Here is a 23,789-nt window from a genome sequence, read left to right on the forward strand (position 1 = left end):
AAGCGGGGAGGTTGTCCTGAATTATCCAGGTGGACCCTAAATGCAAACACAAGTGTCCTGATTTGACTAAGAAGAGAAGGAGAAGGCAATGTGACCACAAAGGCGGAGATGGGAGTGATGTGGCCACAAGCTAAAGAATGCTGACAGCAAGAATCTGGAAGAAGCAAGGAACAGATTCCCTCAGTGCCTCCCGAGGGAGGATGGCCCCCTAGCACCTAGATTTCAGCCCAGTGATACTGATTGTAGACTTTTAGCCTCCAAAGCTACGAGAGAATAAACTTCTGCTGTTTTATGTAGTATTTGTAGTAATGTGTTTTAGGAGCCAGAGGAAACTAACAGCATGGAACTGGGCTTCTGAACAAACTGGAGATGGTTCCCTCTGCTCCTGAAAACCTCCTCACCCGACAGGGTCCTGCATGATCTGATCCCTGCAAACCACACCCCCCCCACCTCTTCTCCCACCACCATCCCTGAGACTGACTACACTCTGGCCCCACCTGGGCCTTGGCCACACATGTCGCCTAATTCACCCAAGTCTCTGCTTAACTGTTTCCTTCAAGAGGCCTCCTGGACAGCCCCGTCCACCGTGACATCTTCCTCCTTCTCATTTCCCACTTTGCAGTTGACATTTTCTTCCCAGCACTTGCTGCTCCAAGTGAATGCCATGCCATGTGTCTGTTTCCTTGATGGCTATTTGCTGTCCCCATGGAATCTGAGCTCACCCAGGCAGGAACCTAATTTTTCACTATTGTAGCCCTTTTCATTCAGTCATAAAAAGTAGTTGAAGGCTAACAATGTGCCAGGCAGATGGTGGAAGGTGGGACTGGGGAAAGGCTAGGATGGGAACCAGGCTGGGGAAGAAACTTGGGGAGCAAGTGAGCTTTGGAGGGTAGGGATGCAGGTGGTACAGGGAGTGGGGTTAGGGGTGAAAGGGGCAGGGCTGAGTGGGGCAGGAGCTGCTGCTGCTGGCGCATCTTCAAGATAGGGGTGAGCCTGGAGGTTGCAGTGGTGGTGGGACTTGGGGATGGGGGCGAGTGGGCAGGCAAATGGAGGGAGGGGCTGGAGCTAGGAAAGGGGGCGGGGAATGGAGCTGGGCCTTCAGTACCACCCCTACCCAGTTTTGTTAAGGATATTTAGGTAAGTGTTATGGAAAGGTAGTTTCAACTTCACACCCTCACATCCCCTTCTAATCAAACTGTAGGCCTAAATACCTCCAGATCATCTAGAGCTGGCTTCCAGAAACCAGACAAGGAAGCACTGTCCTACAGGCCAAAGAGAGAGAGAGGGTGGTGTAGTGGTTAGGAACATACTGGGTGCTCTGGAGGAAAAAAAAAGAGAAAGTAATTGGAATAAAATGATCTGTATTTCAATCCTCAGGTAGATAAGTGAGGTGCAGCCACCTCACCGGAGACCACGTGTTTGCAGTTCCCAGGGTCACCATTTCTCCCAGCCACAAAGGCAGCTATTTTATGGAAAATGAACATTTGTATTTATTGAAATTAGGTCCTATCTCACAGTCAGCTGAACATTCCTCCGGGGTTGCGAATGAAAAATATCGCTTGCCATTTTATCAGTAAACAGAGGATGTTGCAGCCATCAAGACATCACAGTGTAGCTGCTCCAGTGGTGCGCCCTGAGGGAACTAAGGCGCCTGCTGCCAAGCCCTCAGCCGCTGCAGCCACCCCCAGGGTGCCCCCTGAGGAGACTCAGAATGGGAAGCACAGGAAACTGGCCCTAGAGAGCTAAGGCCAGTTTGCATATCAAACAAATGATTTCCATGAGCCAGACTCTTCCTATACATAGAGAAGTGCTAAATTCCTTAACTTGAGATACCTGGTTTTCTTTATTAACAGTAGTCTTTCATACAGGCACCGTAGTGTTCATAGTAGCACTATTTACAATAGCCAAGACATGAAAGCAATCTAAAAGTCCATTGACAGATGACTGGATAAAGAAGTTGTGATGTGTATACACACACACACACACACACAAATGAGATACTACTAAGCCATAAAAAAGAACAAAATAATGCCATTTGCAGCAGCATGGATGGACCTGGAGATTGTCATACTAAGTGAAGTGAGCTAGAAAGAGAAAGAAATACACCATATGCTATCACTTATACATGGAATCTTAAAAAAAAAAAAAACGGACACAAATGAACTTATTTACAAAACATAACAGACTCACAGACATAGAAAACAAACTTATGGTTACCAGGGGAATAAAGGGAGGATGAAGGGATAAGTTGGGCGTTCAGGATTTACAGATACTAAGTACTATAGATAAAATAGATAAAACAACAAGGTCCCACTGTTTAGCACAGGGACTATATTCAATATATTATAATAGCTTATAATGAAGAATATGAAAAGGAATATCTATCTATCTATATGTATGACTGAATTACTAAGCTGTATACCAGAAATTAACACATCATAAACTGACAATATTTCAATTAAAAAAAAATAATCTTTTTATCTTCCCCACTACCTAGTCTTTGTTGCAAAAAGTCACATATCCTGGATCCTCCCCTACCTCTTCAGAGCAGTCCCTTAGCGCTACCTGAGATGCTGCCTCCTGGGCTTAAATTCTTCAGAATGTCTGATGAATAAAACATAATTCTCAACTTTTAAGTTGTGCCTTTTCTTCAGTCGACAGGGTCCAAGTACCTGCCCTTTATCCTTGTCAAATTTTAAATCCTATCCAGAGTTCTGCATTCTATACAGATTTCTCACCTGGATATGCAGCTACTCAAGGTTTCATTTATTCACTCCTTCATTAATTCAGCAGAGACATTAAGTGGCTGTTTAATGCCAGTGACTACAGATCATGGGAGATAAAATGACAGCTAACACTTGCTGGGGCTTACTAAGTGTGAATCAGTGCTCACAGTAGTTCACATCACTGCAGAAAAATGTGTTACAGCTTGGTGTTACAGCTCAGTTGTGACAGCAACCTGAATCAACACAACAGAGCAACCACCACGCAAAGACTCAAAGAACTCAGGTTTAATAACTCCAGCGGGATCAGAAAACTTACCACTGGAAGCTCTGGACCCTCTCTCTAGACACAGGCCTTTATAGGCTGCCAGTTTTACACTTTGCAACATCATATGCAAATAGAGTATAACAGAAGTTGACCAACCAGGAACAAGCTTTGTAGAAATAGACCAATCAGGAGTGAGAGAAGTAACCAATCAGGAGTGAGCTCCATGCAAATAAAGTACTACAAATGGACCAACCAGAAGTTAGGGAAGTGGACCAATCAGAAGTGAGAGTAATAACCAATCAGGAGTGAAGGAAATAACCAATCAGAAGTGAGCTCAGGGAACCAATAGAATCTTAGGGGTAAGTAAGCCATTTCAGAGGCAAAAAGTGAGATAGAGCCTCTGGGCCAGGGAACAGGATGGTGCTGCCATGAGAGTAGTGGCCCTGCTTGGGGGCCCTGCCTGTTTTTTTATGGGGCTTCCCGCCTCAATATGATTCCTCACACATCCCTTTGAGGTAGCTACTTTAAAGAGCTCCATTTTACACATTAGGAAACAAGCTTAGAGGTATAATCTGCCCAAGATCACATAAGCAGTAATATCTAGGTTTCAACCCCAGGTTGAGTCCAGGACGTGTGCTCTTGAGCCATTTTGTGCAGGAGACAGTCATAGTCCTGCTGTCACAGGGATCATGGCTCTTGGGGAAGGCAAACACTTACATGGTGTCAGAGGGCAGGCACTGGGGACTGTCTGATAGAGCCTGGGGATGTACAAAGGCCTCCTTGAGAAGGGGACATCTAAACTGAGAAGGGAAGGATGAGCAGGACAAGGGAAAGTGGAAGAGAGAAGCATCCCAGGCATGGTGGCAAGAGGCAAGAGGGCAAAGAAGCTGAGGACCTACAAGCTGGGATTGTGTCTGAGAAGGGGCCCTGGGAGCAGAGGCCTGAAGACAGTGAGGGAGCACCTTGCCACCTGCAGGGGAACAGTGTTCCAGGCAAAGGGGGCAGCAAAGGCTCTGACGCAAATGTCTGCGCATTCAAGGAACAGCAAGAAGGGCACTGTGCCTGAATCAGACGTAGCCAACGAGAAGCCCAGGAGGTGAGATGGAGGGCTGGCTCATGGACCTCACAGAGGCCATGAGACTTTGTCTTTTACACAGAGTGAGATGGGGGGCCACGGAAGGGTTGAGAGACAGGAGTGACCTGTTATTCAAGGTCTTTCGGTTTTTTCCCCCCTCAAATGTGAGCAACGAGAGGGCAGGGGCTTTGTTTTGCTCGCTGCTGATCCTCAGCCCTGGAAAAAGTACCAGGCCCTTAACAGCACTTAATAAATACTTGAACAAGTAAATAAATGAACGAATTAATTAATTAATTAAGTGAGGGAATGATTGTGAACCTGAATAATTGTGAACCTGACTCGTTTCGGGATTCTTCATTCCACAGGTACTTACGTGGGAGACCCGCCCCTCCTCTCATCCTCCCCTGGCTGCTATCCCTGCCATTAGACTGCGGGTCCGCGCTCTGGCCGCCAGAGGGCGCGGAGCGGCAGAGTTTCCCGCACGGAGGACTTTGCGTGAGGCACCGCGTGGGGCGGGGCCTGCGGACGGGCTCCACTCCGCTGAGCCGGGTCAACCGGCAGGAGGAACGCGGCGGCTGGGCTGAGGCTGTGCGGCGGCGCCCGGAGCAGTTTGGGCAGCGCACGGGGCGAAGATGGCGGCGGAGCGGCAGGAGGCGCTGAGGGAGTTCGTGGCGGTGACGGGCACCGAGGAGGACCGTGCTCGCTTCTTCCTCGAGTCGGCCGGCTGGGACCTGCAGGTAAGCGCCGCGAGGCGGACTGCATCGGGCGGGCGGGGGGCTGCGGAGCGCGGACCCCTGGCGCTTCAAGCCCGCGGTGGCCGAAGCGCATAGTCATCCCGCCGGGCCGCGGCCCGACCCAGGCCTCAGGGTCCTGGGGCCCCTTGCCACGCGTCTCCAGCTCGGTCTGGGCGGCGAAAACGCGGGCCAGCCCTGGCCCGGACCTGCTCTGCCGAGCCTCAGTTTCCCCTTCTACTTGGCTCCTGAGTCAGCGAGACTTTGGGCATTGCCGCCACCCGCGTGGACAGGGTGAGCCTGGGGGCGTGGCTGCCGCGCCGAGTCTCGGCTGCGGGCCCGGCGGGCCGGACTGACCAGCTCCCGGGTGGAGCAGCGCTGGGGACGAGGTGCGTGTTCATTTCCATTTCCGCAGCCCCGGCCGCAGGTGGAGGGAGAAGCCCAACCGGGAGTTGGCCCACGCCCCCTCCTACCTAATTGCTGGGAGAATCTCCCTCTGGGTGATGGCGAAAGGTTGGAGCCTACTCATCTCTCTTAAGTAGCTCATCTGTAAAATTGGAGTCTCGTGGAGTTTATCGTTTGGTCACTGGCACTTGTTAAATACACTTTAAATACTTAAATATTTATTAATTAAGAAGACGTTAAGACATTAATCCTATACGAGGCAAGGGTTTTTGTAAACTGTTGAATCCCCTGTGCATAGAACAACGCCTGACACATAACAGGCACTCAGTAATTGGAGAAAGAATTGCATAAATGCTCTTGGCTAGCCTACATCTTAGGTAGATGATGATGATGAATATTTATTGAGTACCTACCATGAGCTAGGTGCTGCTCTAATTGATTTATGTGTCTTAAGTTAGGTAACCCTTGCATTTTGAAGCTGAGGTTTAGAGAGGTTAAGTAACTTGCTCAGGGTCTCATGAGCTACCAAGTGGAAGAGATGGCATTAGAACTCAGTTGTCTGATGCCAGAGTCCAGGCTTTTAGCCACTATATGCCAGGCACTTTTCAGATGATGATTCGTTTAATTCTAGCAACACTGAAGTAAAAACTACCTCCATACTATAGATGAGGAATTGGAAGCTCTGAGGGCAAGTGATAGGCCCAAGGTCACACAGTCAGGGTTAGGATTTGAACTGGGTTTGCTGACTCCACCATTTATATGCTTCCCCAAATTAAAAGAGTTAGGTAGAGCATCATGCCTGTACAGACACACTGTGAAGCCTCTGTGTTGGACAGAAGTACAAAATGCAGCTTCTGCCTGAAAGACTTATAGTTGGTTATAGTTACAGTTGGCAGGTCATCAGTCCCAGTCTCCTCATGCTCTAGGTGGGGAAGCAGGCTCCTGCATGCGACATGACTTGCCTGGCAGGGCCAGACTTGAATGTAGAACCCCCCAATCCCCTACTGGCAGCGCACTGCCTCCTAGCAGCCCTGCTGTGTCCTGCGAAGACCCACTGTTCCAGCAGGCTGGTTATGTCCCATGAAGCAACACTACTCCTAGGAGGCTGGTTATGTCCCACAGCAACTCAGTGCCTCTTATGAGGTGGCGACCTGGAGGACAGGAGCCATGTCTTTTTCATCTCTGTAGACTTCACTGCTCTCATTTCTTTGTGCCAAGTGATTAGTAAATACCAATGTATTGAGTCCATGAAACATTCAATCACAAAGGGCTAGAAGACTCCTTTATCTTTTCTGTATGTATACAGCTAAGACATGACGGTGCATAAATGTTAATAGATCATTTTTGCAGGGTTTTGCAGGTTTTGCTCCTGTTGCACAGATTAGGAAACGGCCTCAGAGAGAAAGTAAAAGTAGAAATCTGGACCAATCTCAGAGTCCCCAACTCCTGGGTATCACCTAAGAGCTAAGAGTAAGGGCCTGAGCAGACTGCCTGGGATCAAGCCTGGCTCGACTCCTTACCAGCTGTGTAACTTTGGGCAGTTTCTTAACTTCTCTGTACTTCTCTATCAGCTATAAAATGAGATGATAATAACACTAACTACAAAGGGTTCTTTAAGGATTAAATGAGTAACACAGGTAGATTGTACTCGGAACAATGTGGCACGTAAATAAGTGATCAGTAAACGTACGCTGCTTTTACTCTAGAGCGCATTTCCTAATAAAATGAGAATGAGGAGTGTCTCCATTCCAACCTTCCTTCTTGCCTTCTTTTCCCTGCAGCAGGTGGAACATGTTTCAGGTGATATGAAAACTAATAGTTGGGCCGTTACCTTTTGGTCTGATTTTCTGTGGCCCCCAGATACAGACTGCCTTGTAAGTGTGGCCCATATCTTTGTGTCTTTGCTCCTTTGTGTTCAAAGGAGATGTGTTAGATGAAGTGTTTAAAGATCCCAAGTTACTACCTCTCTGTTTCAGATCGCCCTAGCGAGCTTTTATGAGGATGGAGGGGACGAAGACATTGTGACCATTTCGCAGGCAACCCCCAGTTCAGTGTCCAGAGGCACAGCCCCCAGGTAAGGGCCAGTTTCAATTATTGCTACATTGATGTGCTTCCAGCAGTGATGAGCTATTCTTGACTTGACAGAAGGTTCAGACCTGGGAATGTGGAGCAGTGGGTTTGAGTGAGAAAGTCAGACTGCCTGGTGGGTAGGAGTTGCTTGCAAGACTCGTTCCTTTCCTGTAGAGATATGCGTAATTCTTAACTGAGTGTGGTTTCTGATCCCCTGAGGAAACCACAGAACCTGCTTTTAAGTTCTTTGGGGGTCTCTTAAGTGAAATGTGAGGAGTTGCTTCTCCATCTCTGGAAATTTTTAAGTAGAAACCAAAGGACTTAGATGCTGTAAATGTAAAAGGGTAGGCCAGATGACTTTAGAAAGGCTCTTTGGATATTTTAGGATGCCCATTGCCCTATCAAGGAGACTTTAGAGAAAATAAACCTTGTCTTATTTTATGAAAGGATATTAACCTTTGTGATCCCATTTGCATCCCTGTCCCAGCCACCCTGGCTCTGAGGTTCCCACAGTGGGACAGTGCAGGTATTCTGGGAGATAGGCAGGGCCTCTTCCTGTAAAGCTGTCTGAACTACAAATCCCCTCTCTGCTGTAGCCTAATTTGTTTCTACTCTGGTATATATTTTCACCAGAACAGTTTATTTGGGTTTGAATTCAACCTGAAAATACAGATGTAGTGTTTCTTTACCGCTGAAGTGGTAAATTGTGTTTCTCTCTGAGGGTATCTGAGCTTTAAATTACATTTCCTCCTTCATTTCCTCCTTTTCAAGAAGACATGCTAACGCCAGCTCTCATAGCTTCCTTAACTTCTTTCCCTACTTCCATTCCCAGAGAAAGGTGGTAATAGGCAATAGTTATTCATAGTTGAGGTGAGGTGTCAGTGATGCCACATCAGGATATTACTGCCTGGGACCTGGTTGATTGAGTAAGGGCACTTCTTGCAGCTGCTAATAGATGATAGAGGAGGGTGATTTCCTGGGGTTTGTCTTTCACAGCCACCCCAGATTACTGTTGGGATGTTAGGGAAATACAGAGGAAGAGAAGTTGAAACCTAGCCTCTGATGTCAGTCACATGTTCACACCTGTCTTCTCTGGTGGATCCAAAGTCTTATCAAGACAGTCGTTTATTAGGGCTAGGAGCCTGACTGCCTGTGTACAAATCCCAGCTCTGCTACTTTAGAGCTTTATGACTGGGCAGGTTACCTAACATCTCAGTCCCTCAGTTGTCCTCACCTGTCAAATGGGAACGATAGTAATGCCTACCACATGGGAGATTAAATGAGTTAATATTTACACAGCACTTAGAACACAGAACATGTTAGCTGCTATTGTCATTTTATTATTATCATTATTAGCATCCATTCTCATCTTCCCTGTTCTTTTCTTACTTGTTCCCTGTCCCATTCTACAAGTACATACGTGAAGAAGTAGACTTGAAAGTAAAAGAATCAAGGAAACAGTTTAACATTAAGATTGAGGGGAGTGAAAAAACTGAACACACTTGCAGGCCTAAAGGTCTTGCTTTTTTGCTTTGGTTAAGCCTCAGTCTTGGTACTGGGCTTAGGTGAAGCCAAGGAATAAACAGAGGAAGGGCACAGTTTGTTACATCATTGTCCTTGTCCAGAAGGAAAACGCTGACTGCATTCTCAGGAGAAGCCAAGCTTGTGCTCGCCCCTCAGAGGAATTCTACGTGGGGCCTGCCTTTCCCACCCCCACATTTGACCTGACTGTTGCAGGACACTTTGCCGCTCTCCCTGCCCGCCCCCCACTGTCACCGTCTTGCATACCCTTTCGTGTCGTCACTGCTGCTGTGGCACAGCGCCCAATGAGTGAGTTCCTCTTTTAGCTCTGGAACAGGGGTTCCTCACATGGAGACCCAGAGCCCCCTAGGAGGAATCTATGGAGTGGCTGTCAGAAGGTCTATAAATTACCTGAAATTGTAGGTACGAACTTGTATATGTGTTATATCTTTTCTGGCAAGAAGATTCATAACTTTTATCAGATTCTCAGAGGGTTGTGGGACATAAAAGGTTGACCATTTCTATAGCAGAAAGTCTCAGCTCCTCAGTAATAACTGACAGCTGTCACTTACTGAGCGCTTACCAGGCGCCGGGCACTGGGTTAAGCTTTTATGTATACGTCTTTTAAATCCTCGCTCCAACCCTATGAGGTGGGTACTGCTGTTGTTCCCATTTTACAGATGAAGGCATCGAGGCTGGGCATCTTCCCAAGATCACACGCTAGTAAAACAAGGATTTAAATGCAGATCTGTTGCTGCTTCCAGCATTCAGCTCTCAGCCAGAATGCCTCTCCCTGTGGACTTACAGCATCTTCCAGAGTTTGCCATGAACCTGCCATCCTAATCTTACCCCCTTTTCCTCATTTCTTAAGTCTTTATTCCAGCCAAATTGATTTCTTTGGTGTCTCTATCTTATTCTTGGTTCTTCTGCTTTTGTTTGAGCATCTCACCTGACTGGATATGCCCATTCTCTTGCTTTCTTTCCACCTGTGCAGATCCTTTGTGTCCTTCCAGGTTTAGCTCCCTCCCTACCTTCTGTACTGAGCAGGTCATCCCCAGCCCATAGGCAGCAAGCCAGTCCTGTTCCTCAGATCTCCATCACGGCCCATATCCACATACTGCTCTATGACATCTCTCCTGTGTTGTTTTGAACTCTTCTCCTGATAATTTTTTATTACCTTAGTATTTTTCTCCCTATGTAAATTGTAAGTTCCTGGAAGTGGGAGGGCTAGTATTTCAGGAGCGCCCACTATCTGTGTAGCTCTGCCAGATAGTCTTGTATATGTCCTCTTATACCTCAGTAACCGTGGAGGTAGGTAAGGCGCTCACCACTTCACAGGTCAGGATGCTAAGTCTTAGAAAGGGTGATAGCACATTTGCTGGTATGGCAAGTTCAAGCCCGGGTTTGTCCATAGCTGCGTCTGCTGCCGCTTGCTAGCTGCCTCACTGTCTAGTACCTCCGACCCACGTGCCTAGCACAGGGTTGAGCGAGAGATTGACTGTTAGTTTCTTCCTTTTTCTTCTTTCATCCAACAAAACTATACTTTCTTAGAATTTCAGGGACTATCATTGTCTGATTCTCTGAAACTGCAGTCTAATATGATAGCCAGTAGCCACCGATGTGGTTTTATCATTAAAATTAAATAAAACAAACATTCAGTTATTCATTCACACTTACTGAATTTCAGATGCTCAATAGCCACATGTAACTAGTGGCTTCCATATTGGACAGTGCAGATACCACATTTCTGTCACTGCAGAAATGTGATCTGACCAAGGACTTTGATGCCACTTCAGGGTACCTGGGAGGTAGGGTTTTGATGCTGAACAATTGAAATTTCTAAGATATTTTGCCAATTTTTGGAGGATATTAAGACAAAGTATTCTGAAACTGGTAATGTCCCCAGGACACCCATACAGTCAAGCCAACTCTCAGAGCATTACTCCAGAGAGAGCAGTGGTTCTCAGATGTGAGCATGCATCAGAATTTCTTGGAGAACTCCTTGAAACCAGATTACTAGACACTCCTCTGAAGTTTCTGATTGAGGAAGTCTACGGTGGGTCCTGAGAATTTGCATTTCTCACAGTTTCACAGGTAATGCTGATGCTCCTGGTCCAAGGACCAGCACTTTGAGAACCACTGCCCAAGAGCAGTACTTGAAATGTGCTACACAGTGCATTGGCACCCTGACTGTTCACAGCCAGACCATGAGGTTGGTGCTGATTGTCTCCATTTTTACCTGAGAAGATGAAGGCTTAGAGAACTCCATTCGCATGCCCCGGGTCCCAGGGTGGGAGGCTGAATTGGGATCAGAACCAGGTATGTGGACACCAGAGCCTGTGTTTGATACTGTCAGGAGTCTAGGTGTAAGAACTTCAGGGGCAAGAGTCAAACCCTTAGCCAGAGCAAGTGGTTTGCTCAAACAAGTATGCACATGTGTATTTGAAGATGTTGAAAAGTGGAGAGATAGAGGATTTTTTTTCCATAGCTGCTAAGCTGAGCATCTGGAAAACTCCCCTGGGAGGATTAATGAGTGGAATTAGCCTTTTAGGGCACTAATATGGATCTTATCACTTGCATCCTTTTGAGCTGTGTTGTGTGGAGCATCAAGGAATGCCCAGGGGGTTGCTCTCAGCTAAGTCAAGCAGGAATGTACTTGCTACATCGATTACTCTTTGTCCTCTCATTTCTGGTTGGTGGAACCTCAGAATGTTTTCTGTCCTCTGAGTGTCTCTTTGAAATAAATCTTCAATACTGAACTGGAGTAAACAGCTCCTTTCCCCACCAGCACCACCTCACACCCCCATCCTTTAGCCACCTGATTGACCATCCGCCACCAGTTCTTCAGCGCTTGGTCCAAATGTTGCGCTTTTCTGGGAAGACTTTCCTGACGTCCCCCCACCCTCACCCAGAACAAGAGACTCTGTGCTGTCACATCCCATGTGCTTCCCTCTGTCACAGCCCCTATTGCACAGTATTTAATGGATGGTTTCCTGGCCAAAGTGCCACTAGCCTGTAAGCAACTAAAGGATGAGAAGTATGCCTGATCATTTTATAGACCTGGCATCCAGTTCTGTGCCTGGCACACAGGCATTCCCTCAGCATTTAAAAATCAGATGATACAAACCACAATCCAGCAGTAGGTTTTAAAGTAGCACAGACCCTGCCCTGTTCCCTCCCCCTGACAGGAGAACTTAAACGGGAGTCCCCTTTACTTCACGGTACACTTGCTGACGTACTCTCAGTCCTGTGTGACCTGGAATAAATAAATGCCACATTATTTTGCACATAAACTTGAGAGGTTAACCCTCTTCCAAGAGATCTTCTTCCTGCCCCACCAAAAAAATGAACTCTTAGCAGCTATAATGATGGGGCTCACCTTTCTTTAACTCCCCCTTGAGATCATTTTGCTCCTTTCTGTGTCTCCAGCGATAATAGGGTGACATCTTTCAGAGACCTCATTCATGACCAGGACGAGGACGAGGAGGAGGAAGAGGGTCAGAGGTGAGTCTGTTCAGGGGCACAGTCCAGAAAAGTCCATGATAATGTGTAAAAAATATCACCTAAAAGAATAAACATGCTCGGTTACCATTAGCCATTACTGCTGTGGGCTAGTCACACACATACTGGAAACAGTTTCCCATTCCCTGTAGCTTAGAAGTGATCCCTGTCCTCTTAATATTTTTTTTTCTCCTTTTGGAGTATTCTGGGTTTGTTTTCATTTTTTGTTTTGTTTCAGTGGAGGTACTGGGGATTGAACCCAGGACTTCATGCATGCTAAGCATGAGCTCTACCTCTGACCTATACACTCCCCTCCCCCAGTTTTGTTTCATTTTTAGTTGTTACAATAGCGTGTGTTTATTCAAGAACATTAGGGCAAGGGAAATAAGTCAGTAGAGAAAAAAGCCATTCATAATACTAAAACCCAAAGGTAACCAGGTATCAATATTTTTGTTGTATTTTCTTCCAGCTTTTTCTTCTTAATTGAAAAAGCAATACCTCACATAATGAGCAAAATAAAGGCTTACAAATGTATATTCTCCCCATATATAGACACAGTACTATTTTTTGTTTGTTTTTAACCTTTAGGAATGTTGTAATAAAATTAGTGTCCATTGTGGAAAACACAGAATAGTGTAATGAAAAAAACATAACACTCGTCTACCATTTGGTAACTACAGTTAATATTCTGGCATATTTCCACTTAGTCTTGATTCTGTGTATAAACATACTTAGTTTCTATTGTATTCTCACATCATGAAGGTCAGATAATTTTGTTTCTTGCTTTTGTAGAATTAATACTACATGTTAAATACTTCTTCATGTCATTAAGATTCTTCGTAAGTGTTTTCAGTGACTGTAATAATCCATCATATGGAATGTCCAATGTTTACATCAGTAACATTTTTTTTACCACTGTAAATATCAGTGCTGTGAACATCTCTGTGTATTACTCTCTGACTTCATTTCAGATTATTAGAAAAGTTTCTAGAAATGAAAATACCGGGTCAAGGGCATGAATATTTTTATAGCATTCTTTATCACAGGTTCCTACTTTGTAAGCCAAGGCTTTGAGATCCGTTAATAAAAATCTTACAGTCCATTGAGCAAACCTTTTCTACCTGAAATGAATAAAGATGAACTGGCTACAGCCTCATTTCATGGGTTTTGGTTTTCCGTGGAATCTGCCTCAGTCTGTGAAACATTCCTAAGGAACATTGGATAGTAACCATTATGGAAATGCAATTACCTGCATTTTGGTCACTCTTTGGGAAGTTGGCTGAGAAATTACCTATATCTTGTTCTCCATTTTCATCCATATGGTGACCTTTACACTGTCTCAGAGCCTTCTATTTAGATACACTGAAGATTCAGGAACAAATGTAAATTTCAGTGTTTTAACACACCTTGAATGAAAGGCAATGTCATCAAGTAAGTGAATGTTCAGTCCCTTAGTGACCTCCTCCTCCTTCTCCCATCCTGTCACATCCTCTAGCCAACAACCTTTTATTTCACATCCCTGTTACTTCCTTGGTCCCTTAGCATTTCAGACCTAATGATACCGGTGCTGTTGTCCCTGCCAAGGCCTTGGGCATTCCCTGAGGAATGTCAGGAAATAAAAGGCTGACTCAATTTTGAAGGTTCTCAGTTCTCTCCACTCAGGGGTTTGCTGTTGACCCAGCTGTGAATATAAGTGGGGAGGAGCCAGCTAGCCAAGGCTGCATGACTGCAGGTTTTCAAACCCAGTAAAAAAAAAAAAAAAAAGAAGAAGAAGTGCTGACAGTCTCAAGCCTTGTTTGGCCCATTGCAAAGCCTGGTATGGGTATCTTGGGGCTTGTATTTGAGCTTCCCTGATTTTCTCCAGTACCCTCTCATCAGTTCCCGCAGTGTTATGTCACAAAAGTTGCAAGATGAGATGAGGCTTGGATGAGCTCTCGGTTCTGTATCACACTACCTTACATGTGTGTATTACTCTGTGCTTGTTCTTTTGCATACATCGCTGGTTTGAACCTCTCGGCCTTGACTTAAGGAGCAGGTAGGTAGGGCATGTGGTCTTTTCCTCTCATTTCAAAGAAGGAAAATGAGGCACAGCTCAATGCACCGGCTTGCCCAGGTCACTCTGGCAGAGCCAACACTGGAGCCTAGCTGCCTGTACTAACCACACCACTGCCACCAGGGCTGCTAGTGGTAGCTGCTTCTGACTGTGACCGTAGTTACCATCTCCTGGAAAGGTGCTGACCACTGGCTGGATAATTCCCAGCTGGGACCCTCTCCAGAGCTAACATGCTGTCATGCATGCCTGGAATGCCCTTCCCTGATTTCTTTTCCTGATAAAAACTTTATCCTCAAGATTCAGCCCAGAAGATTCCCTTCTAGGAACCCTTGACTGTCCTCCCCAGTTCAGTGTTCCCAGAGCACCCCTGACTGACCCCTGACTTCAGTATGCCTGCCTGCCTCTTTACATGTGTCCCCAACTAGACAGTGAGTTCCTTAAAGATGAGCATTTGTACCCTTTGCTTCAGTGTGCTCGGCTCTTAGCCCAGAGTCTGGCACGTGCTCTAGTCATGTTTTCTAAGTGTATTTGGTATTAGATGTGTATTTTCTGCGCAGGTTTTATGCTGGGGGCTCAGAGAGAAGTGGACAGCAGATTGTTGGCCCTCCCAGGAAGAAAAGTCCCAACGAGCTGGTGGACGATCTCTTTAAAGGTGCCAAGGAGCATGGAGCCGTAGCCGTGGAGCGAGTGACCAGGAGCCCTGGAGAGACCAGTAAACCAAGAGTGAGCATAGCGGGTCGTTGTCTGTGTCCATAGGGCTGAGGTTCCAGAGCAGGGAAGGAGGCCTTTCTCACCCCAGTAGTGACTAAATTTGTTTTTGTTTTTCATTTGCTCACTTCTCGTATGTGGAAGAGCAGTGCAGTTTCTCTTACCCTTTAACATGAAATCAAGATTTGGGGCAAAGTTTTCAAACCTGTGATCTGTGGTCTGGATCAGGTCCTGCAGACATGTTTTATTTGGCCTGACCAACTTGACTTAGTGTTTTGCTTTATTTTTGTTTTAATAGAATCAGTAGCCACCTGTTTTACGTTGAATCTTGATTTCTGTTTTCTTTGGAAAAATCAGAAAATTGATTTTTTTGGTGTTATTCTGCACCTAGATTCCAACATGGTCATAATTAACTAGAACTTAGTAACAGTCATTCCCTTTAGCCAAGCACCCTGCCCCCTGCCTGCCCACCTTTAGTTTTCACCCCAATCCTGGCCATTTAATTCTTCAACCTTTATTTTCTGGCCCTGTAGCTCTGAGTTTGCTACCCAGAGAAAGTACATCTAGTAGTTAACGAGCTTGAGATAACATCATTGTATCTTAGTAACCTGATCGCTGTTGACCCACTTCTCGGGTTTATGAACTTATCTTTTATAGCCATTTGCAGGTGGTGGCTACCGCCTTGGAGCAGCACCAGAGGAAGAGTCTGCCTACGTGGCAGGAGAAAGGAGGCGGCATTCCGGCCAAGATGTGAGTGTGCATATAACTTTTCTAGGAAAGCTCGTGGACTGTTTTATCATTTTTTAGAAGAAATTGGTCCCATGTTACATGTGAATCAGCAGCCTCTGAAAAGGAAAAAAGAGCACCTTTGCTGTGGTTTGTGAATGGAAAGAAAGGCCTACTTGAGAATCAAAGGCATCTCTCATCTGGCTGGGTGGGGAGTGGAGGGGCTCATGAGAAAGGGTGGGCAAAGCAGATGAATGAATGGAAGGGTTTTCTGAGCATTCCATGTATCTCAGGCAGAGGGATAGTGATTCCAAGGTTCTCTGGTAGTGTGGACATGGCTAAAGAACTTGGAATTCAGACCACCCAAGGAGGCCTGAAACATGACTTTTAAAATTTTTTCTTGCTATTGTCCAGTCCTATGCATAGGGGTCCCCTCCTACAATAAGTGTAACCATACCGTAGAGACAATTTTGAGTTTTTTGTGACCATTAGTTTCCATAATGTATTTGTTTTTAATCACTTGGGGGTTTATCCTAAAATAAAGTCAAGCAAGAAAAAATAAAAATCCTATCTTCCTGAGGCAGCAGCTGGTAATGTTGGTTTTTAGTTCTTTGGACTCTTTTCTGTGGATATGTATAGGGAGTTGTTAACAGAAATCGCCCATACTGTTTTTAATGACTGCAGAGTACATATAATTTTTGCCATAGTAGTTCAGTTGAGCACAAGCTTTGTGCCGAGCACACTGGCAACCCTACAGAGAAGGAAGCCTCAGAGCCACTTAGCTAGTGAGTGGCAAAATTACGATGCAGACCCAGGTCTGCTTAAATCAAAGCTCATGCTCTCAACCTGTGCCATGTCACCTGCTTATTTTAGGTTAATATTCATTTTGTTGGTTGTTGATTGATCTCCTTTTGTATGTGTATGTTTGTCTGTCTGTGTGTTTTAATAATAACACAGTAAAATAGTAAAAACTCGCTAATTTGCAGGTTCACACTGGTGTGCTTGCCAGGTTCCTGACAATGTATGGACTGCTTACCTCCTGTTGTCACAGGTCCATGTAGTGTTGAAACTCTGGAAGAGTGGATTCAGCCTGGACAATGGTGAACTCAGAAGCTACCAAGACCCATCCAATGCCCAGTTTCTGGAGTCTATCCGCAGAGGGTGAGCAGAAAAACCCTTCTCCAGGTTCCATATCACTGAGTGAGATGGCAGATGGGAAAGAAGCTGATCAAAAGTTTTTTATTTAAGAAGTTTAGAATTTTAATCAGATTTAGCACAGTTCAAATACAGATTCACAGATCTTTTCCAAAAACCCTGTGTCTCTACTTTCCCCTTTGGGCCTATGACAGAGCCAAGTCATAAAATAAGATACAGGTCTCTGCTATGACTCTGAACAGGTATGAGAGAAGGTGGAGGCAGACAGGTAGCCACTAGAGTAGCTGACTTCCTGTGGAGGCCCAGCAGTTTTCACTGTTGGAGCTGAGAAGTTCCTTCTCCCTTTGCACCCATCAATGTCATCCCCATCCTGCTGTATGTGGGCCCTAGCATTGCCTTTTCTCCCTCAGAGAGGTGCCAGCAGAGCTGCGGAGGTTAGCTCATGGTGGGCAGGTGAACTTGGACATGGAGGACCATCGGGATGAGGACTTCGTGAAGCCCAAGGGAGCCTTCAAAGCCTTCACTGGCGAGGGTCAGAAACTGGGCAGGTAAGGAGACACACAGGTGGGAGCGGGACTGTGTGGGTCACTCCTTCCAGGCACAGCGGACCTTGTGTATTGCTCACTTTATATAGCTCTTTACTGTTTATTATGAAGTACTTCAAATTTTATTTTTATGAAAGGAAGAGTATTGAGAACATGGGCTTTGGCATTAACAGACTGGAGTTTAAATCTCTACTTTACAGCTTGGACTTTACAGCTTCAGTTTGCTCAACTAAAAGTGGGACTAAGAGTCCTTACCCTCTCAGTTACTGTTGGGAGGAGCACGTAGAGCACTGCCCCTACGGTGAGCAGTCAGTGTAAGCAGTAAAGTGCTGCTTTGAGTCAGTAATCTAGGGTGTTCAGGGCAGGGGTGATCTCCTTGATGGCTTTAAAGCTGAAACAGACACACACATTCAGGTCACCTGAAATGGGGCTTCAGAGGGAGTAAGGAGTCTTGGACTATTCTGCTCAGCCAGCCTCGCAGCAGCATTGTCCAGGATCCAGGGAAGCCCAGGGCTATCGTTGCCCCTGTGCAGGCTGCTGCTCTACCATTATGGTAGCTCTTATCTCTGCTTCTTTGGCCCTGCCTGACACTCTGTCACTCCCTGTGACTTTTTTTGCTTTGTGTCCTCTGCCACTATCTCCATCTTTCATTCAAACCCCTGATAGGACCTGATTGGTTGATGGTTACTATTGCTCTGGTAGGCAGGGTTCTCTCACCAGATCCTTGACCAACCCATAGGCAGGCAGCCTTCTCTCAGGGGCCCACTCAGCTTTGGCCATGGTCATGGGGTCACTTGGTCAATTTTCTTCAGAGGGATCTGTGCCCATGAGAGGCACTCGGAGTATAGTGACCCTCCCTACCAGTACAATCCTTGTTTTGCAAAGGGAAAGCTAAAGCTTTTGGACTTTAAGGGTTACCCTTGGGTGCATGACTGATATGTGGTGGAGCCAGGACTAGAACCAGGCCTTCTGATTGGCATTCCTTCCAACACTCCTGCACAGCAAGACACCCTCTCTGACCTGGCTCTGGCAGCTCTTGAGCTAGGCATTACCCTTGCTCACCTCACCACCATCCACAGGAATCAGAGCATGGTCTGCCAACAGCTGTGCTCTTTGAGCTTCTGGCTGGCCCTCTTCTAGAATCCCCTACCTCCCTGCTGGCCATTCATGCCTCATCAGGAGCAAGGGTCATAGCTCAGAACATTAGAGACGAATAGATTGTGATTTACCAGAGCCAAAATAGTTAAGTCCACCCTGCTCACATCACTTTAGCTACCACAGTGGGGCCTATGGGTTCGTCCGAGACAGCTGTTCCCAGAATGGTCCATCTGTGACTTCCCTGTCAGCTGTGGTAAGCTTTGTGGAGCACCAGATAATTTTTTTCTTTTCTTGTTAAAATGAAGAATTTATCTTAAAAAAAAAAAATAGACAATACAGATAGAAAATAAAAACTATCCCTAAATCTAACAGCCAGATATATCCAGTTAGGATCTGGGAAATATCCTTCTAAGTCTTAATGAATGTACATAGATGTCTTGTGTATGTGCGCATGTAAGTAAACATGCTGTTCTATCACCTGCTGTTTGGCCTGGTCAGTGTATTACGCCTTCCATTCCGTATCAATAAATGTATTTCTACAATATTATCTCTAATGCTAACATAATTTTCTGTCCTATATATGTGCCATAATTTAACCAGTCCCTGCCATTAAACATTAGAAGCAGTATTATAAATAGTGTTATGTGCAGCATTACAGTGAATATCTCTAATTAAATCTTTGTATACTCCTCAATGTTGAGCTAGAAGTAAAATTGCTGCTTCAAAAGATCTTCATACTTTTAAGATGATGTCAGATTGCCCTCCAAAAATGTATCCTTTTTTCACCCACCAGCAGTTACAGGGAAGGCTCAGAACACCATGCAGTTTGAGTTTGTCTGGTTTTATATTACTAACAGAAAATGCTTCTGCTTTTAGAAAGTCTAATTCTTTTATGTGTGTGAGATTCCACATCTCAAAAATTAAATATTTTTAAGGGTCTGTTTTAGCAGGATGGGAATAAATTCTTCATTAGTGTGGGGGATGAATAGCAAGTCATGACAGGGCTTGGTAATGGGATGTGATTTGCCAGCTAAATAAATGTTCATTGCCAGTTCCATTTTGATTTTATTTCATTTCTGGCTTTTTATGAAAAATGAGCTAAAAAAAAAGTTTTATATAGCTAAGAGAGGTGGGACTTTAGCTTTTCAATCTAAACCAGATGGACAGCTTTTTAAATTTTTTCAATAAATTTTGCTATATTTTTCATTGTCATTTTGTTAACTAAAATGATCAGGAAGGCAAAAGTTTAGGAAAATTTTCTCAAGTTTGCCTCAAAAATCAGTAAATCCTGGGTTTTTTCTTTAATTATCTGGAAAAATAAAGTGAAAGAATAGATTGTTCTCAGTTCAAAAATTTGAAAAAGTTTTTTCAGTTGTATGAAACTTTTGTTTTAGGTTTTGCATTTGCTTGGGTGGAAACTAATCTGAAGATTGGGAAGACTGCATTTATTTGATTTTGAGTAGCAAACACCAGTAGTGCAGTGACGGTGGGGGTGTCACTGCTGCGAGGGCTGAGCTTCAGCTGCCCACCATGCTTTCTGTGGTGGTCATCTTTGTAAAGCCGGTGGCAGGGTCTTAGGACTCATCATTGTGGCAGAAAGCACCTTAGTGCCCAATTTAGTCCTACTACAAAATGAGCAGTCAGGTGACTCAGCTTCTTTCTCATTCAGGCCTTTCTGGCAGCCAGTAGCCTCAGTGAGTACCTGTCATGTACTTGGATTGTTATAAACAGTTGAGGGATAGGCTGCCTAGAGTCTAAATAGAGAGTTGACCTAATGCCCATAAGACTAATGAATAGACAAAGAAGATCTTAGGCATTTACAGCTGTAACATTTAACTTCCCACTATGTCCAAGCATCTCTTCCAGCCTGTGGTGGTATAATTTATCTGTGTCTCAGCTCACATTTGGGCCCACATGCTCTGAGGCTGATACATAGAAGAAGCTCCTTTCCCAGCCAGTAAATGTGGCCAGGGTTCTCTTCTGAGCTCCACTTTGTAATTCTTTTAAGCCCACATTTTTCACATGCACAGAAAAGAGTGAGTTCACTTTTTGGTTCTTCCTTGCTAATTATATGTTCTGTGACAGCATCTCACGAACTGTGTTCCATGAAATGATCTGCAGGAGGTTAAGTGTAACATGAAAAAAGGACTTGGTGGTCAAATAAGTTTGCCTTAACTGCACGATCTCTTAAGACCTTTAATATGTTAGTGGCCTGTGATGCTGCTGGTATAATATATGACATTACCAAAATATTCCTGGAGATATATCAAGGGATTGGGGTCCCAGGGAAACCACTAGGAAAGCGCTTTGAATTGGATTTGCTACAAATACCCTTTTTAGGTTGTAAAGATCAGAGGGAGGAGTGAGGTGTAGGAAGTGATCTAATTAGAGGCTTTGGGAGGAAGTGAGGGAGCTCTCACCTGATGGCCTCTGTACTCTGCAAAGGTCTAGGCCAGGGCATCTGCTAAGAGAAAGGCTGAGAGTGAACACAAAGATGGTTTATAGGAGAGAGATGAAGCCTCCAAACTGCTGCAGAGAATTAGGAGTTCATTTGCTTTTTGTGTTTGTCAGCCACCCTGAGTGCTTTATGTAGTTCTCTTTAATCCTCACAAAATCTGAGCAAGGCAGGTAGCCTTAACTCTTGTTAAAGAACCACATTACTACCCTCACTGAAACTCAGGGAACTTAAATAACTAGCCCAACACCACCGTAATTAGTGGGTGAATTCAAACCTTGGTCCATCTCATTCCAAGATTTGAGCTCTTAAACGGCAGCAGGCACCATGTCCTGTTCATATTGTGTAATTACTCCCTGCAGTACCAGGCACTTAATTGGCCTCCTGGAAATCTCTGCCACCTCCTGATAGCTGACAGCTGATTATGAGATGCTCACAAGAGTGAGGTTGCACTAGGGCATGCAGGCCTGAAAATTCCATCAAAGGAAAAGGGTCTGGACTTGTCCCTTACATTACAACGGTCAGTTGCCAGGCTGTGTCAAGCCTGCCTCAGCTGCAGACCTGGAATGCCCCCTCCCCATTCTGCCCTTGGCCTCTCTCATTAAGACTAAAACTCATTTGATCCGTTGGGTCCTCCAGCCCTCAGGTCCCAGTGTCTCCCAGCCCAGGCCATAGTCCATACTGCTTTCCTCCCTTCAAGCCCTTGTTCAGTTGTGAACACCAAGGAAGAAGAGTGTTGGTGATTTGCCCAACTCCAGGAGTTGGGGAGCAGGTAGTAACTCGGGGTTGGAGGTGCATTCTGCCCTAGCTGTAAGTTACATGAGGGCAGGGATTGTGTCTTGGTCACTCCTTCTATCAGCAGCAGCAAGCAGAGTGCCAGATGAAATGAATGCTCAGTAAAAGTCTTTCAAAGGATTTCAGAAATCCTATTTCTTCTTCTTGGGGCCTTGTTTCCATTCAAGCCTGATGCAATCCTCTCTCCTCAGCACTTCCCCCCAGGTGTTGAATACCAGCTCTCCAGCCCAACAGGCAGAAAATGAAGCCAAAGCTAGCTCTTCTATCTCAATCGATGAGTCACAGCCTACCACAAACATCCAAATACGGCTTGCCGACGGTGGGAGGCTGGTGCAGAAGTTTAACCACAGCCACAGGTACTGGGAGTTACGTGACCTAGGTTATTCTGGGAGGGTCCTCAAAACTCCCACAAGTGGGTGAGAAGCAGGGAGCAGTTCTTCCTTCTAAACACCAGCAGGCACTCCATGCTTTCCCCAAAGGAGGCAGTTGGATGGGCAGGTATGTAAGTGAAGCCTCTGGTTTGGTCCCCACTCTTCCATTGTGTGGCCAGTGACTGCTCACTTGCCTCCGGTGGGGCTCATTCCCAGTCTCTAAGTCTGATTATGGGATTGGATTCCTCAAGGGTTTCTTTTTTTAGCCACCAAACTATCTGTTGAAAGGAATTTCATGCTAAAGCCCAAGTGCAGAACACATAAAATTTGAACTGCTGTGGTTGATGGAGGGGAGAGAGGACACAGTGCCAGCATCCCACCCACCTGGCCTCCTCTACCTCTCTCCCCACAAGTGGCCTCTGAAAACCACTGGGCTACTAAGGTCTCGTCTAGGTCTGAACTTTGAGAATTCTAGAATACCTGTTCTACTATCTCAGATCATCTGGGCTGGATCAAAGCAAGCGTGCCTCTCCCATGTAAAGACGAGGAAACTGAGGCACAGATAGCAGGGCCGGACTGTTGCCAGTGAAGATATTTAGCAGCTCCTTTTTCTAGAATAGCAGTGTCTCAGTTACATCAGTCATAGGCCATACAAACCAGAAGCCACATGCAGGGCCCAGGGAGTGGTTCACCGGTCCTCGAGTGCAGACAGGCTTCATGTGAGGCTAGTTGTGAAACAAGTTTGATAAGGATTACAGGAAAGGGATCAGGCAGAGAGAGAAGCCTGTAGGAAGAGGAGCCCAAATGTGTGCAGGGAGCAGAGCACGATAAAGAACAGAAGTGGGGAGGTAGGAGAATGGGTGAAGGAGGTGGTATAAAATTAGACAGGCCTTGGGACCCTAGTCAGGAGATTGGTGTTTATGCCAAGGAAAATGGGAGCACTCGTGAAGGGTTTTGGGTGGGAGGGAATGACATGAGCCCCTGTGCTTCCAAATGAGAGCTTTGGCCTCTGTAAAGAAGGGTGGGCCTGGGAGGGGACTTGAGGATGTGAGGCAGCCTGCAGGGCGTGGGCAGCGTGGCCAGCAGAGAAGGACACTGCTCACGCACCTCCCCGCTCAATCCCACTCCACCAGGATCAGCGATATCCGACTCTTCATCGTGGATGCCCGGCCGGCCATGGCTGCCACCAGCTTTGTCCTCATGACTACTTTCCCAAACAAAGAGCTGGCTGATGAGAGCCAGACCCTGAAGGAAGCCAACCTGCTCAACGCCGTCATCGTGCAACGGTTAACATAACCGCCCGGCCCTACCGGCAACCTCATCTCCCTCCTGTGTCTCCCGCGGCCAGCTGCCCCATGGGGACCGCCCCTCCACCCCCTCCCGCACACCCAGCAGTCCAGTGCCACGCCTCCTCCGTAGCTCTGGGTTCTTAGATCTCAGTTGGACATTTGTTTTCTCCTTAGTTGCATTTCCTGGTTTTTTGTGACGATCAATGGACTTTAAAGAAAAAATAAAAATAACCAAAAAAATTGAAGGAATGTCACCAGCATGTTGTACAGTGGAACAGCTGTACAGTCAGTGCAGGCTTC

The 23,789-nt window shown here is 45.8% G+C and overlaps 1 protein-coding gene and 1 long non-coding RNA gene across 6 annotated transcripts; one reads left to right on the forward strand and one right to left on the reverse strand.

Moving 5' to 3' along the window:
- The first annotated feature begins 4,607 nt into the window (after positions 1–4,607).
- Positions 4,608–23,738, forward strand: NSFL1C (NSFL1 cofactor). 5 transcript variants are annotated; one of them, XM_032462002.1, is made up of 11 exons: positions 4,642–4,803; positions 7,179–7,276; positions 10,880–11,005; positions 12,223–12,297; positions 14,324–14,329; positions 14,905–15,070; positions 15,713–15,805; positions 16,833–16,942; positions 17,347–17,484; positions 22,021–22,185; positions 23,334–23,738. In XM_032462002.1, the coding sequence occupies exons 1-11, from the start codon at positions 4,699–4,701 to the stop codon at positions 23,494–23,496; spliced, it is 1,245 nt and encodes a 414-aa protein (XP_032317893.1). In that variant the 5' UTR covers positions 4,642–4,698; the 3' UTR covers positions 23,497–23,738. The 5 variants fall into 5 exon arrangements, with proteins under 5 accessions (XP_032317895.1, XP_032317893.1, XP_032317894.1 ...); XM_032462004.1 differs by lacking the exon at positions 10,880–11,005 and having other exon boundaries at positions 4,608–4,803; XM_032462003.1 differs by lacking the exon at positions 14,324–14,329 and having other exon boundaries at positions 4,643–4,803.
- LOC116657983 lies at positions 11,921–13,662 on the reverse strand. Its single transcript, XR_004313183.1, has 3 exons — positions 13,544–13,662; positions 12,173–12,356; positions 11,921–12,049 (listed from the first exon to the last, which is right to left on the reverse strand). It is a non-coding gene; the product is annotated as an uncharacterized LOC116657983 (long non-coding RNA).
- Positions 23,739–23,789: the final 51 nt, after the last annotated feature.

The sequence above is a fragment of the Camelus ferus genome, chromosome 19 (assembly GCF_009834535.1).
Source record: "Camelus ferus isolate YT-003-E chromosome 19, BCGSAC_Cfer_1.0, whole genome shotgun sequence".
Classification (NCBI taxonomy): Eukaryota; Metazoa; Chordata; class Mammalia; order Artiodactyla; family Camelidae; genus Camelus; species Camelus ferus.

What these genes read in the sequence shown, in the direction of transcription:
- NSFL1C (XM_032462002.1), top strand. Translation starts at nt 4,699, where the DNA reads ATGGCGGCGGAGCGGCAGGAGGCGCTGAGGGAGTTCGTGGCGGTGACG. An exon ending in GAGGGTCAGAAACTGGGCAG is followed by an intron (nt 17,485 to 22,020) that starts GTAAGGAGACAC and finishes CTCTCTCCTCAG; the next exon opens with CACTTCCCCCCAGGTGTTGA. An exon ending in AAGTTTAACCACAGCCACAG is followed by an intron (nt 22,186 to 23,333) that starts GTACTGGGAGTT and finishes CCACTCCACCAG; the next exon opens with GATCAGCGATATCCGACTCT.